Below are 15,747 nucleotides of genomic sequence, written 5' to 3'. Positions count from 1 at the left end.
CACTAAGAACTGCGATTGTCATAGTGTGAATCATCATTGAAGAAAAATGTAGACGGGCCTAAATAAGCTCTAGTGACATCTAGTGGCCAGAAGAACACAAACCATGATCCTCACTTGAGTCCTATTAGGTACTTTAAGAACATCAGGGTTCATCATGGGTTTCACAGTCACCACTTGTTACTGTTTTATAATCACATCAGCATTTACTATGTTTACTGTTTGCTTATACAGGTCAGCCTGTGTGTGTGTGTGGGGGCATGCTAACTGTACACAGGCGACTGTTTCAACAACTTCTACCTTTACTGTTCTTCTGTGTTTACTCCTCTTTGTGTTCCCACTAATTAAGCCAATTGTGCAACTTCTGCTCATATAATTGCTGCTCTTTGCTGCTGGCAGCTTCACTGCAGCCAAACCCAAGCAAATAAACTAAAAACAAACCATTAGCAGATTTTCAGTTCCAGGACATTTAACACTGCCCGTTTCCTTCAGTGCTCCAATCTCCTTCCTTCAGGACTATGTGTTTGATAGAATTCAAAGGTTCATTTGCAAACTCAGCCAGTGCTATTTACTACCGTCGGCTATGTAGGGTTATCAAGGGGCTGGACCTGCTGCCCAGCCATGCCACGGTACTTCAGCTTCCTTCCACAATCCAAAGACATGCAGTTTAGATTAAATGGCCCATAGCTTGTACCCTGCCTCTGTCAGCCCCCTTCGACCATCAAAGTGTAGGTAGTATAACTAATCAATGAATGAATGTTATTTAGACATAGGAATAAAGTGGAAGGCATTAAATGAAACAAACATAACAGCCTCTGTCACTGATAAGGGCAAATCTTCACTGTAAAATATAATTGGATGAGCTATTTTGCAGTAGGCTACTTGTATCATACAACTTTACTTAAACCCACATTATTACATTTAAAAGTAGTATTTAAACATGGTTCCTGACAAACTATGTAATTGCAAGTAGATAAAAGTGTTTTTCTTCTACTATAACTCATCAGTGCATCAGTGGATGATGTTGTATAGATAATGAAAAATAAAACACAGTAAGAATTATACTGTGCATCAATGTACATTAACAACAGCCCTTATGTCTGCTAACAGGATTACAAACCATTCATTGAGCTCTGCTGCTGGAAACACATTCTCAAAAGCCCATGTGACAAATGTTAAAAACAAGAGTAATTTCCCTGCCTGTTTCTGTGTATATTTCCCATATTAACTTGGCTGATTGAAGCTCGCTGACCTGATTTCTGTGCTGCTGCAGGTTTTGCACCTGATTGCGGAGCGAGGGAACATTTGTAATCAGATTCACCTTCCAGCCCAGAGCGGGAGCAGCCGGGTCCTGAACGCAATGCGACGTGGGTAAGAGACCACTACGCCTTTTTGCGAACTCAAAGCAATTCAGTTTGTGGAGCTGTTTGTAAAAATCTCTTAAAATATCACTAAGCACTCCAATAAAGTGTATGTTTCTTTAAAACAAATTACAGCTACAGAAGAGAAGCTTATCTTGATCTGGTGAAGAACGTTAAGAGAATTATTCCAGGTAAGAACCTTTTTTCTTTTATCTTTGTAATATTCTTTTTAAGAGAGTTACACAGACATTTGACTCTTGTGTTTGCTGGAATTGAGATCGTGGTATTAATTATTAACTCTAAATAAAACTCCAATTACCCCGGAAAGAAAGTGCACTTATCCTACAATATACACGTCATAGCTAGGTTTCAATTATATCGGTAACAAATCCTGGCATCACCAACAAGAACCTGATGTTTTCCTGGTGAAGTAATAACTTTAAAATGCGTTTAACATAATGTGTGTCTCTGTGTCAGAGGTGGCTCTCAGCAGCGACTTCATCTCAGGCTTCTGTGGTGAAACGGAGGATGACCACCAGCAGACTCTGTCTCTGATCAGAGAGGTGGGCTACAACGTGGGATTCCTCTTTGCCTACAGTATGAGGAAGGTGAGCTCCTGTAGCTTTGTGATGTAAACTTACACCAGAAAAGATTTAGTGTCAAATCCAGCTATCGTATGTCTCCACTGTCTCACTCAGAAAACCCACGCCCACCATCGGCTGGAAGATGACGTGCCAGCAGAGGTAAAGCGGCGGAGGCTGGAGGAGTGTATCGGTGTGTTCAGGGAGGAAGCTGCCAGGGTCAACGCTGCTCTCATCGGCAGCACACAGCTGGTCCTGGTGGAGGGAGTGAGTACTGCACACATGACCAGCTCACAGGGTTCAACACAGCAGTGCAAAGTTCACTCTTTAATAAATTGCTTTACATATATCATAACTACTGTATTTAACACCCTTCATAGGATAAGTGGTAGAAAATGGACAGATATTATACCTATGTTAGATATTTTAAACATCTAATACGGAAATTGCTCCTAGGTAGAAGTAGTCACCCACTACCACTGTAGTGTACCACTGTAACCTGTTACCAGGCAACACTGCTCATCTCTGTGTTCCACGTTGATGCAGCAAAGTAAAAGATCCGCGGAGGACCTGTGTGGGAGAACTGAAGGCAACGTGAAAGTGATTTTCCCCAAAGAGGATGTTGCTGTTCAGGCTGCAGAATCCAACACTGCACCGATCAACGCTGGAGACTATGTGCTGGTGAAGGTAAGGTTTGATTCCTATGGATATTTTCAGCTGTTCTCCAGAATAGAGCCTGATGGATATTAAATGATCACATATATATTTCAATAGTGGTGCACATGCTGTATAATAAGTGACACAAAATTATGCTCTAAAATGTAAAAAATATTTCAGATTTGGTTTAATTTATTATTTATCACGCTTTTTTTTTTTTTCACGCTTTTTCGGTTAAAGTAAAACGATATTCCTTATTACGTCTTTCAATATTTCTCATTTCCTCTGTTTTCCTGATCCTGGTTTGAAGTGGGTGTGGCAAAGACAAAAAAAATGATATCATGCACTTCTGTGCACCAATCAGGATTCAGTCCTGACACCTGATTGGTTGCAGATTTTGGAAGTTGTTATGGTAATGAGACAAATCTGTAAAAATTAAATAAATGTTTATTAAAAAATATGTGTTATTTGAGAGTTTCACGTATCTGTGCATGACATAATTATTATTTTTTTTAAATGTAATATAAACTGTAATGTAATGAGATTTTTGACTGGAATTTTTTTTTCAAAAAGGGGTTTAATTGTCAGTAAATGTTTTGAAATGAATGATCACTAACACTTCAGACGTCATTATAAAAGGAATTTTGTTGTTTGAAATCTCTAAAATCAAGATTTTATGAGAACCCCTCAAACTGAAGCCACACAGCCATAATACTATCATCAATAATGTATTTTCAAAACTTAGATTGTTGCCTATTAAGTCATGAATATTTCATGAATTATTTTGACTTATTAAGTCAGATTTCATTTTTGTTTATGTTGATATTAACATATTTGTATGAGTTGAAGGTGAAAAAATGTTGGTATGGTGAAATTAATGACTTTTTCTCAAATCTGGAAATCCAGGTGTTCAGTTCAAAGCACATCTTTAATAGAATCATATAAAATCCATGTCTATTTGGGAAATATATCAACCATGAAATCAAAGGACCAGGTAAAAGATGACAGCATGAAAATGAAAATATTTTCTGTCAGTCAGTGGCAGGATGACATCATGTTGACAGTCTGAACGTATTATGTTGTGTTTTTACAGATTTCATTATTCTGCCACTTATGTTTGGATGATTTGTGTCTTTAATGATGTAGATATCGTCGGCCAGTTCCCAGAGCCTGAGAGGTCGAGCCCTCAGTGGCAGCTCCCTGAGAGGCTCGGTGAAGCAGTGTGAGACTCTGACCAGGCACCAGGTCGATGCACGCGTGGCCTCGGACACGGCCAGGATTGAAACCTGCCACTGATCGACTCAGGTGACGTGACAGGAAACCAACTCTTGACATGATCCTCCTTCTCTTGATTTGAGGACATCACAGACATTTGTTCATCATACAGTCACACCAGACTGCTCTGATGAGCTACTAAAACCTGTAAGATGTTATTTATACAGTCAGTCCATCAATGTGTATGTACATATTGAACTGCACAGGATACTGAAACTTTTTTGGACCATGTGAATAAAAACAATAGTTTGTTTTGCCATATGCTTGATTGATGTGATGGCTATTTTATAAAAAATTTTTGTGGAGATTCTCTTAACCAGTTTAAAAAAACATCATGGATCAGCACATTTGTACCATCGCTCTTTGAGCCACAGAGAAACTTTGAGATTGAATTTGTCAGCAACAGAAAGTGCTGTGATCTGCGTTGGAAGGAGACTTTCATTTCAGAAAAGATGACACGGCGTCCTGCAGACTGTGGCCTGGTATGACAGGACTGCAGCAGTGGAAAATGTTCACTGCCCTCATGAAGAAAAACTGAACAGAATTATGTAAAAGTAAAAAAAAAATACAACAAAAACAACCTGAGTGACATCCAAATGCAGTTTATGCATTTCTCAGGTTGGTGGGAGAAGTATACTTGTATCACTCAACCAGTCAGTCAGTTGGTTGTAGTCTTGCTGTGGTTGTACGTTCATAACAACGTGCTCCAGTTCAGAAAGCAGTCGTGGGAGTTTTGAAGAATGCAGTTTAACCTGTAAACTGAACATCTGTCCCAATCAGCATGTAGTCCTACAGGGAAATAAACACAGCAGCAGCAGTTATTGACAGCTCTTCTGTTGATCAGTTAGATATTTAAGTTGTTTTCTGTCAAGTCCCTTAATCTAATTCATTTTCCTGTCATATAATACATTATAATACAGTTTTATAGAAAACATCACGTCTCTGACCTTCAGGACCTGAAGCTGAGTGTTCACCAGCTTCATCTTTCCAATCGCAGGAAGTGGATATCCCTTCGCAAGTTGAACTGTGGAGGAAAAAATCTAACATTTATATAAAGTAGCCACAGAAATCCAATGTGACAAACATTATAATGATTCTAAAAGTGCTGCATTTATAACACAGTATTAAATAAAAAATCATACAATAAATACAGCTCAAAGTGTTTTACACTGATCTGCATTCAACAACCCAAGTACTTGACGTGGCCTCTAGTTCATTTAGAGCACAGACTGAAAATGCTACAACTCACCATTCAGTATGGGTATCACCACCACTTTGAGGACCATCTGCAGGATGGTGTCGAGGGATCTGACCTGCAGGGTCAGGGTGAGGGTTAGTTTGTAAAGTTGGTACTGACGGTGCACACAGTGACTCGTGTTACAATGCATCTCTCACCTGAAACTCTCCCACGTAACTGGTCCTCAGGGTCAGATCCATTCTGTGCAAATGAGGCAAAATCAGACTGTGATGTTCATCTCTACAAGGACCTTTTGGCCCCGTCTCTCTCCTCTGAGAACACATTCTGTTTTTTTATTAACTCACTTGTTGAGGGAGACAGCTCCAGCCACCCTCATGCCACTGACAAACAGCTGGCCGCTGACACTGGTCTCCTGGAAAACACAATGTGGGGAGTCGAGCGTCAATGTTTTTTTGAACCCGGCGATGGCTTTTAATCATGCCAGCTGTGTAACCTACCATGTAGAGTGTGTTCTTTCAATTTGAGAGCAGGAATAATTGATTTCAAGTTCAAATTTCTTATGTATTTAATTCAAAACCCTGCGCTTGTGCTCAAATAGCCCCTGCTTGTGCCTAGATTTGCTCTGCTTGTGCTCAAACTGTGCGCTTGTACTCAAATATTTCCATTTGTCAACACTAAACCTGGCATTCTATTGGTTTGGGAGTTTTGACAGAACAGCGTGAGAAGAGCGGAAGCTGGACCACAGGAAATCTGTCCAAGCAACAATATATCTGAGTGCAAGAGCAAATCTAAGCACAAGCAGGGGCTATGTGAGTGCGAGTGCAAGCCTTACAAAATCTAAACGTGAAGTCCTGCTGTCAAACTGAAACACCACGCTGTTAAATGAGAATAGGAAACAATAAACCCAACTTACCAAGTTCAGGATGAAGAGAGGGGAAAGTGTGGTGTTGGGTTGGATGGCGTAGGCTGTCACTGTGCAGCTGGCCTGAGTGGTGACGTTTTTGGGTACAAAGGTGATGACGGGAGTTTTCACAGTCTTCACCAGCAGTTTCATCATCAGACCAGGGAAACTCTTGGAAATCTGAAAAATACACGGAGACACAGGTGACAAATAGCCCAGGAAGGTTGTGTTCCTTTACAATCCAGTGGAGTGAGTGGTCACCTGAGGGATGAACGTTCCAAATGTCCTGGTGTTGAGTCGGATGGGAGAGCTTTTCGGGATCTGTTGTGACAGAGTGAGCAGGGTGTTAAAGTCGGTGTGACGCTTTTGAATGTGAATTCATGAAGCCATCAGGAGACCATGATGAGGGTGCAGCTCACCATGTCGTCAGTGATGTACAGGCTGAGGGCTCCAGCTTTGTTGTAGACGAAGGCAGCAGAGTTGACAGAGTAGGCAGACATGCCTATGTACAACATGTTGTTGTTCTGGGGAGGCAGGGAAAAGGCTGTGGGGGAGAACGGAGCCTCCTGATGCTTCCCTATGTTGTAAAACTCACCCTAAAGGGCAGAAGAAGAAGAGAAAGACAAACAATGTCAGTCTGAGCTTTACATTTTTTCTTTTACAAACAATAAAGACAGTGTCAACAAAGTCTAAACAGTCTTTAAATTGTATATTGAATGAAAAGGCTTATGCTTAAATATGCCTACCGTAGTCTTTTCAAATTTAGCTCCCCTCATTATTTAACAAAAATAAGAATTTAAGCTAACCTTCAGAAATATACATAAACCAAAAGTGAATTATACATGATCAGTGATCTTATTTGCTCTCTTGCATTGAAATGTTTTTAGCATGCAGTCTGGGAGTGATTTTGCTTTGAACATCATATGCATTTGTTTTATCATAACTAAATATTAAAATTTCATGCATGGGAATTTATAAACAATACATTTGTGTCATCATAATTTCCAATCTTACTGATGATATATGTGGCTCTTTGGACCTACAGCCAAAACAGAAGGTTATGATTTAAAACCTGACGGGGCGCTTCTATTTGTAACCGGCGCAGCTTTTGTAGTCTTTACGGTAGTGGTTTAGCGGATGAGGAAACGCACAGACCAATTGCATGCGAGTTAAGCCATCCCACGTGATACTACTCAGCCAATCAAGTCTGTGCATTCCAGGCGGTAAACATTGCGACTCTACAGTGCAGACAGATGAGAGAGTTAGAGGCAAGTTACACATGAGAAGACGGTAAAAAGAAAAAGAAAGATAGCGACACAGGGAGAGAAAACAAAGGGAGAGAAACAGAAGAGTGAGACGGAGAAAGGGAGAGAAACAGGACTGAGCTGGAGAAAGGGAGAGAAACAGAGGAGTGAGACGGAGAAAGGGAGAGAAACAGAAGAGTGAGACGGAGAAAGGGACAGAAACAGAGGAGTGAGACGGAGAAAGGGACAGAAACAGAGGAGTGAGACGGAGAAAGGGACAGAAACAGAGGAGTAGGCCGGAGAAAGGAGAGAAACAGGACTGAGCCGGAGAAAGGGACAGAAACAGAGGGAGATGAGAAAGGGAGAGAAACAGAGGAGTGAGCCGGAGAAAGGGAGAGAAACAGAGGAGTGAGACGGAGAAAGGGAGAGAAACAGGACTGAGCCGGAGAAAGGAGAGAAACAGAGGAGTGAGACGGAGAAAGGGAGAGAAACAGAGGAGTGAGCCGGAGAAAGGGAGAGAAACAGAGGAGTGAGACGGAGAAAGGGAGAGAAACAGAGGAGTGAGACGGAGAAAGGGAGAGAAACAGAGGAGTGAGACGGAGAAAGGGAGAGAAACAGGACTGAGCCGGAGAAAGGGAGAGAAACAGAGGAGTGAGACGGAGAAAGGGAGAGAAACAGAGGAGTGAGACGGAGAAAGGGAGAGAAACAGAGGAGTGAGACGGAGAAAGGGAGAGAAACAGAAGAGTGAGACGGAGAAAGGAAGAGAAACAGGACTGAGCCGGAGAAGGGGAGAGAAACAGGACTGAGCGGGAGAAAGGAAACAGAAGAGTGAGACGGAGAAAGGAGAGAGAAACAGGACTGAGCCGGAGAAAGGGAGAGAAACAGAGGAGTGAGACGGAGAAAGGGAGAGAAACAGAAGAGTGAGACGGAGAAAGGGAGAGAAACAGGACTGAGCCGGAGAAAGGGAGAGAAACAGAAGAGTGAGACGGAGAAAGGGAGAGAAACAGAGGAGTGAGACGGAGAAAGGGACAGAAACAGAGGAGTGAGACGGAGAAAGGGACAGAAACAGAGGAGGCCGGAGAAAGGGAGAGAGACAGGACTGAGCCGGAGAAAGGGACAGAAACAGAGGAGTGAGACGGAGAAAGGGACAGAAACAGAGGAGTGAGACGGAGAAAGGGACAGAAACAGAGGAGTGAGACGGAGAAAGGGACAGAAACAGAGGAGTGAGACGGAGAAGGAGAGAAACAGAGGAGTGAGCGGAGAAAGTGAGAAACAGAGGAGTAGGCCGGAGAAAGGGAGAGAAACAGAGGTGAGAGCCGGAGAAAGGGAGAGAAACAGAGGAGTGAGACGGAGAAAGGGGAAGAAACAGGACTGAGCCGGAGAAAGGGACAGAAACAGAGGAGTGAGACGGAGAAAGGGAGAGAAACAGAGGAGTGAGACGGAGAAAGTTGAGAAACAGAGGAGTGAGCCGGAGAAAGGGAGAGAAACAGAGGAGTGAGCCGGAGAAAGGGAGAGAAACAGAGGAGTGAGGCGGAGAAAGGGAGAGAAACAGGAGTGAGGCGGAGAAAGTTGAGAAACAGAGGAGTGAGCCGGAGAAAGGGAGAGAAACAGAGGATTGAGCCGGAGAAAGGGAGAGAAACAGAGGAGTGAGGCGGAGAAAGGAAAGAAACAGGAGTGAGGCGGAGAAAGTTGAGAAACAGAGGAGTGAGCTGGAGAAAGGGAGAGAAACAGAGGAGTGAGCCGGAGAAAGGGAGAGAAACAGACGAACAAAGTGGGGGAGTGGGAAATAAGAGGGGAAGAAAGTGATTCTAAAACTGTTCAATTGTTAAGATGTGTTGAGATTTATTATCTGTAAAATTGTTTGAGACTTTTGAGTCAAGATGTGAAACAGAAAAAGGGAAATTCAAGCTTTTGCTCCCTTTATTTTATTTTTCTGAAGTTAAGCCCTTTATTTGAACATGCACAATTTTCACATTTTATTTATTTTCTCTTATTTTGAAATGCAGCCCTACTTTTATTTAGTTAATGAGAGAACATTATACATATCTGCAATCATACATATATGTTCAGTTCTATGTTACGTGACAATAAATATTGTCAAAAAGTTTTTGAATCGTACTGAATTCATTTGATTTGACAGCCAGGTATTTAGTACATGCAGATGTTGATACAACTACTAGGCTACTTAAATATATATCACACTAAATAGTTAGACATTATGATCTTCCGGACCTTTGCTTCAAGAAATTTTCTCCAACTGGACCTCTTTACATTTTAGTTGAATACCCCTGATTTAGATCATTTCGCACCCCATGGAATATTGTCTTATTAACTATCTAAATTTCAGCATCACAGATTTTTTATTTAACATCCATATAAATATCTTTGTAATCTTTCTGATTCTAAAATGTCAAACGATATCAGGGTGCAGCAACTGAGAAGAATTAAAAGTCTTTACCTTCAAGCTCAAGTCTATTGAAGCCTGTGAAACTGTGGGCGATGACACCATGGAGTATTCGATCTCTGCATACTTGTCCACCTTGGCTACAACTAGAGTGAAGAAGAGGGTCACTTGTATATTCAGCATTTTGTTTACATCAACAGGTTTGGTGCATGTTGTTTTCACATGGAATGCTTTACCATTGAGTGTTTTCAAATGAGGGTTCAAATCAGTTACTGCATCAGCCACCAGAGGGCAGATCTGCAACCATAAAGAACAGACGGATGCAGATTACACACAAATGCATCAGTGATAACAATCTAATGTCATGTGTCACTCACACGAGCCATTTAACTGCAGGAAAAGCTGTTACTCCCAATACTTAAAGTACATTGATCCAATATGTGTAGTAGTTTAATGCAGGACTTTCTCTTGCATTTCTGCATTATTTTATTGGACATACTCAGTAGGTCCATTGGTGAAACATGATGTCATCCATAGCAACAGTGTCAACCTCACCCCTCTTTTCGGGTTATTTGTAGAACATAGTTCAACAACAAAGCAATTCAGAGTGCTCTACATAAAATATTAAAGGCATTGTGACAAATTGTAAAAGCAACAAATGGCAAAAAAAGAATTTAAAATGGAATTAAAGAGTTACGTAGAGAATGTAAAATATAAAATAAGAAGAACAGAGTGAAAGTAACGGGGCAGTGTAAGAAGTGAGTAATTATTTGATTTAATAAAAGGCTGTGGTGTTCAGCCTTGATTTTGACTCTGGGGACAGAAAGCAGACCTGTTCCAGACGACCTGAGAGGTCTGGATGGTTCATAACGTAGCAGGAGATCCAGAATTGTTTATGACCCTAAACCATGCTAATATTTTGAAGTCAGTTATTTGCCAGACAGGGAGCCAGTGTAAAGATCTCAGAACTGGAGTGACATGATCCACTTTCTTGATGTTAGTGAGGACTCGAGCAGCAGCGTTTTCAATTAGCTGCAGCTTTATGGTCTATTTTTTAAAGAGACCTGTTAACACAGCATTATAATAGTTAAGTCAGCTGAAGATAAATGCATGGACAAGTTTTTCTAAATTCTACTGACATGTTCTTAAGGTGGTATTATGCTGTCTTTGTAATTGTGTTAATGTTGCTGGTAAAGTCCAGGTCTGAGTCATGACTACACCAATATTTGGGGCTGGGTTTGTGGTTAAGGAAATCACCAGTAAACTTTGTCAACAAGTCTTCACTGGAGTTTCCTAGTTAGGACCATAATAGCTGCTGTCACGAGGACATCTAGTGGTGAAGTGAGATACTGAATATGACCTCAGAGAAGGAGGGTGGTCTTCAGAAACGAGTGGGAATCAGGCTGGGGTCCCCTCACCTGTTTCTGCATTGCATTTCTCAAAGCCTTATCGATGAAGTTCTTGAAAAGATTGTACAGCCAACTGAAAGAAACAGCAACCACAGGAGTTATGTGTGCAGTGAACAAAGCATGGCAGCACAAACTGGAGAACAATCAATCACAGTCATTCCCTCAAATGGTTCCAACAATACTGCACAGCAGGGTTTAATTTACCTGGCTCCTCCGTGGAATTTGATGCTGGCGCTGCCCACAGTGGCCGCACAGGAGACAACGCTGACTGTCGGCCGGCCTGTCTCGTCCCTCTTGATGGCGATGCTTGTAGTGATAGTGAGTCCGTTCACATTCAGGTCAAATGAGCCACTGTCCTTTCTGTTGAGAGCGAGAGAGAGAGGAGACCCTGTTGCAGCAGAAATATCACAAAATGGATTTAACTGTTCAAGCAGGAGATGTTTTCTCACTCACATTATCCGGAGAAACTTGACCCTCCAGTTTCCATGCAGACTGATGAAGGCGTTAGCGATGGACAGTTTGACGCCAGTCCCCGGCACAAGATCCACTGCAGACTTGGGTAATCCCACTTTCACTATTTTCATCCTGGAATCAACAAAATGCTGGTTTGTGAAGGTTTAAAAAACATTTTCAGACAGAAAAGGAGTGCTGACTGTTGAGCAGAGCTTACTGTGACAAGCTGTACTCGACTTTGCCGATGGGAGACACTTTCTGCTTCCCTGAAATATCTGGGACTTTGATAGCCTTGAGTTTCTGCTCGATTGAAGCCATGCCCAGTTGTCTGCCTATGAAAAGGAAAGAACATTTTCAATGATGAAACTCTGTGCAGATCTATGTTTTCAAAATAAAAAAACAGGAAACTTTTGCAAACATTACCATATTCAAGGCCTTTTGCTGTTAGCTTGACCTTTACCCCAGGATCGACGGCTGAGGTCACAGCGATGACAACCACCAGAATGAGCCGACAGTGCAGGGACATGGTGACTGTTTTGAGATGAGAGGACAAGATCAGCATCAAATTCTTTTTTGTATCAAGCTGCCTCATAAATTCGACAGATTATGCCTTTGTGTGGTCGACATATCTGCTGTTCTGTGAGCAGAGCTAGAACTGCAATAAATTCAACTTTCTATTTATATTTTATACTCCAAGTTGCTTCCTCATTCTCTACTGAATCCTTTCACAGATGAGGATCATATCATAACATTCTTTATTTACCTCAGTGGCTTCTTCTTGAGGCAAAGCTATTTCTGCTTTAACTAATTCCAACATTTATTCTCTATGATAAATATAATCGACACAATCGGCTGCCTATTAGTTTATTGTGTGTTATTTTCTGAGCTATTTGAAGACACTTAACTTGATTAGTGAAGCGTCATTGGGTCGGTGGTGGGAGGAGTACTCAGATTTTTTTGTTAATATACCAACACAACAATACTACAATACAAGCAAATATCCAAATTTCATTTTTAAGTTATTGTGTTGAAGCACCTAAAGGATCAAATGTATTTTAGTTTCCACCACTGCTTTGTGTTCATGACTCTGGCCTGTGAAAGAGCCGACTGTCAGAGCTGCAGAACAAACCACATGACTGCTCACAAGTCAGCAGACAAGAGGAGTTTTATCTAATTAGGTCAAGATCATTAAAGCCCAAGTTCGACATTTTTCCACATTTCAAGTGTGATTTTCTGCATCATGTCACAATGTTAAATAAGTTTCACATCTGGAAGATGTACTTGCATGAATCTGCATGATAAGACACAGCTGTAATACACAAGTATCAGCACATACTGGGATGCTGTGACTTTAAAACTCAACTGTCACATGACATTGGCCCCTGATCAGAGGCTCCATCAGTCATTTAAGAAAGAGACAGAAAACAGACTGAATAATAGATTAAATAGAAAAAAATCATTGTGTGACAGTGAGAAGCTCTGAAAGCTGGTTCCATGTGGGTGAGAGGTGTAGTAGAGGTTAAACTGTTTAATTTCATGCTTTTAGATAAACAGTAGGTCATGACATCCCTTCAAAACTGTGTTAGAGAGCTGTTAATCAAAGAGAGGCCACAGTTCACTGCTGAAAACAAAAACACTTCCACATACCAAGATATCAGGTCGTGATCCAGCCAAAGCAGTTACATACATATTCCATCTAAATGTACAGTACATCCCAAAACACCAGAAACTCTGACATTGTCAATGCACAGATTATTAGATAAATGTGTGATAGTCAATAATGACACAATTTACATGTATACACATATAATAATAATATAATAATAATAATAATAATAATAATAATAATAATAATAATAATAATAATAATAATAATGCACATGTATCACTTGCTAAATAGTTTGCTTGTCAAATCAAGCAGAACAAAGCGCTTCATTAAAAGAAACATTGTACAGGTACAATGTTTCTTATACACTTATACTGCAACTGAAGCAGATGTGGAGAAGCACATCCCTCCCACCAAACAAATCAATCCTTTAGTCAACTCATGTTAAAGGCCTTCTGGCACACAGTGCCCAACCCTCATGGGTTTATCGGACACCTAAAGTTAAGTCACAGCAGCCCTTCAATAATTTTTTAGCTCTGTCGTGCCCAAAATAAATCTTCTTGTTTCCTGAGTGTTGCAAATAAAACCTGCTGTAGCAAAACCTCCCTTCCTGAAGCGCAACTCAAGTCTCATAATCATCCAACCAAAGTAGAGGACATTTTGCCAAAAAAGAAGAACCCTCATGTCCTCATAAACAGTAAAACTAAATATTTGACTCATTCTTTATTTGTCAGAGTTCACACATCGAGCAAGAATGAGGAGTGGCATTAAACATGAAGAGATCCATGCAGGGCTGATGTTCCTGAACGTAGCTGTGCACATTAGGATCTTTGTCTTTAGTCTTCATTATACGTCACAAAAGGTTCTACATTATATCTGTTCTTTATAAGACGGTAGGTTCGTAAATATGGTTTATGCCATATATCCATATATCAACTGACCATTTTTCTCTATACATGAGAAACATGTTGCTACTAATCCCCTTAATACAAGCAATCTGTTTATCAGTCAAATGTATATATTTAAAGACCTCAATCTTACAGAATCTCCACAAACTAAACTAAATGTGGCTCCATACTCTTACCTGAAGCAGCAGTTTGTCAGGACCAGGCGCTTTCTGCTGGTGTGTCAGAATGACTGCCAAGTGAAAGAGTGAAAGAGGAACTAAAGACACATGACCTCTAATTCACTTAGTTAATCAGGAACTGGACTCGACTGGGGGACAATTTCTGATTGCAACAATAAGGACATTTGTAAATGATGTAACTGTTGAATGCCTCGCTAATCTGCCTCGCTAATCTGCTCCCATGCAAACCCTTCAAAATCACAAGAGAGCAGCATTGAGGAATCCCTGTTTATCTGAGTGTTGTTTGTATATTATACGCAAACTGGATAATAATGCTTAGCTGGTGCATGAGCTAAAAACGTTTCTGTGTTTGCTTCTGTGTCATGTGACCCATGTGCATTTCCCCCACTCCCCCTGCTTGCATGTTCCTGCTCGGTTTGTGGTGATGACGTCATGAGGATTTTAGGAAAACACAGCACAAAATCAAATAAATGAATGAATGAATTAAATGTTTAGTCAGTTGATTTGAGTGAAGGAAGCCATCTGCATCAATGTAGAGAAACCATCTCTGAACAGAGTAGGAGGTCTAAGACACCACCGATCTGCCATATACAATACAGTCCTGACTGCCATCTCCAGGAAGTTTCAATACAACTCACACTTTAGGACACATGACTCACAGGGGGTGGGTGGGTCAACAACCCACAACGACTCCCAATGAAACCAACAGCAGGGTGAGTCCAACCTCTCAGGTAACAACCGTACAAGTTAAACACCTGGGACTCCCAGCAGTCAGTTAGAACTGAAGAAGCCTCTTGGATGAGAGCTGAAACATCTTCAAGAAACTCAACCAATCCAGATGATCTGTTTTTAGCACTTGGATATTTAGGTTATGGTTCCTCTTCTAAGATGGGGTGGGGGTCTCTTCAATAAGCAGCTCACGACTGAAGTCCTCATGATCTTGATAATCGAAGGATGATTGAGGATACCACAAATTCATATTGAACTTAATGTGTATTTATAGAGGACTGTATTGCTGTACTGTTTTCAATAATTGTAGTTCATATATCGCAAACTGAATCACAAAGGACAGGTAGTGTTGATTCCTTCCCTTGCCTGAAACATCACACTGAACTGACAAGAACTATGATGAAAAGATACAAAGAAATATTCAGTTACATGCTCTGAAAGTGTGAAAGTGAACCTTCACTGCAGCAAAAGTTTGTCTTTATGATCAAGAAGCATTATTTATTAAGAATCTATTATTACTTAATCAATGTCCTGACTGATCTTCTTTGAGTTCAGTTTAAATTCTTGTTGGGTGTCACAAATTCATTTCAAGCTCCAACACTAAGAACTGCGATTGTCATAGTGTGAATCATCATTGAAGAAAAATGTAGACGGGCCTAAATAAGCTCTAGTGACATCTAGTGGCCAGAAGAACACAAACCATGATCCTCACTTGAGTCCTATTAGGTACTTTAAGAACATCAGGGTTCATCATGGGTTTCACAGTCACCACTTGTTACTGTTTTATAATCACATCAGCATTTACTATGTTTACTGTTTGCTTATACAGGTCAGCCTGTATGTGT

At 40.8% G+C, this 15,747-nt stretch overlaps 2 protein-coding genes across 2 annotated transcripts; one reads left to right on the top strand and one right to left on the bottom strand.

Annotated features, from left to right (window-relative positions):
* The first annotated feature begins 1,243 nt into the window (after positions 1–1,243).
* On the top strand, positions 1,244–3,892 carry LOC124851580 (mitochondrial tRNA methylthiotransferase CDK5RAP1-like). The gene is made up of 6 exons (XM_047339460.1): positions 1,244–1,368; positions 1,494–1,549; positions 1,836–1,966; positions 2,057–2,206; positions 2,486–2,626; positions 3,743–3,892. Exons 1-6 carry the CDS (start codon positions 1,358–1,360, stop codon positions 3,890–3,892), a joined length of 639 nt encoding a protein of 212 aa, XP_047195416.1. The 5' UTR covers positions 1,244–1,357.
* LOC124851090 (bactericidal permeability-increasing protein-like) lies at positions 3,506–14,211 on the bottom strand. Its single transcript, XM_035152555.2, has 16 exons — positions 14,171–14,211; positions 11,904–12,011; positions 11,698–11,812; positions 11,481–11,612; positions 11,232–11,387; positions 11,037–11,100; positions 9,855–9,915; positions 9,673–9,764; positions 6,390–6,566; positions 6,232–6,291; positions 5,983–6,150; positions 5,414–5,481; positions 5,267–5,309; positions 5,121–5,184; positions 4,819–4,895; positions 3,506–4,660 (listed from the first exon to the last, which is right to left on the bottom strand). The coding sequence occupies exons 2-16, from the start codon at positions 12,004–12,006 to the stop codon at positions 4,619–4,621; spliced, it is 1,422 nt and encodes a 473-aa protein (XP_035008446.2). The 5' UTR covers positions 12,007–12,011; positions 14,171–14,211; the 3' UTR covers positions 3,506–4,618.
* Positions 14,212–15,747: the final 1,536 nt, after the last annotated feature.

This window comes from Hippoglossus stenolepis, chromosome 3, assembly GCF_022539355.2.
Source record: "Hippoglossus stenolepis isolate QCI-W04-F060 chromosome 3, HSTE1.2, whole genome shotgun sequence".
In the NCBI taxonomy this organism is placed as follows: Eukaryota; Metazoa; Chordata; class Actinopteri; order Pleuronectiformes; family Pleuronectidae; genus Hippoglossus; species Hippoglossus stenolepis.
Note: the sequence above shows the minus strand (reverse complement) of the source record. Positions and strands in the feature narration are given on the sequence as shown.

Excerpts from the sequence above, each read along its gene's own strand:
- LOC124851580 (XM_047339460.1), top strand. Across the intron at positions 2,207-2,485 it reads AGCTGGTCCTGGTGGAGGGA|CAAAGTAAAAGATCCGCGGA; the intron begins GTGAGTACTGCA and ends ACGTTGATGCAG. Across the intron at positions 2,627-3,742 it reads GAGACTATGTGCTGGTGAAG|ATATCGTCGGCCAGTTCCCA; the intron begins GTAAGGTTTGAT and ends TTAATGATGTAG.
- LOC124851090 (XM_035152555.2), bottom strand. The coding sequence starts at position 12,006 with ATGTCCCTGCACTGTCGGCTCATTCTGGTGGTTGTCATCGCTGTGACC. Across the intron at positions 11,813-11,903 it reads AGCAAAAGGCCTTGAATATG|GCAGACAACTGGGCATGGCT; the intron begins GTAATGTTTGCA and ends TCCTTTTCATAG. Across the intron at positions 11,613-11,697 it reads GTCGAGTACAGCTTGTCACA|GATGAAAATAGTGAAAGTGG; the intron begins GTAAGCTCTGCT and ends TGTTGATTCCAG.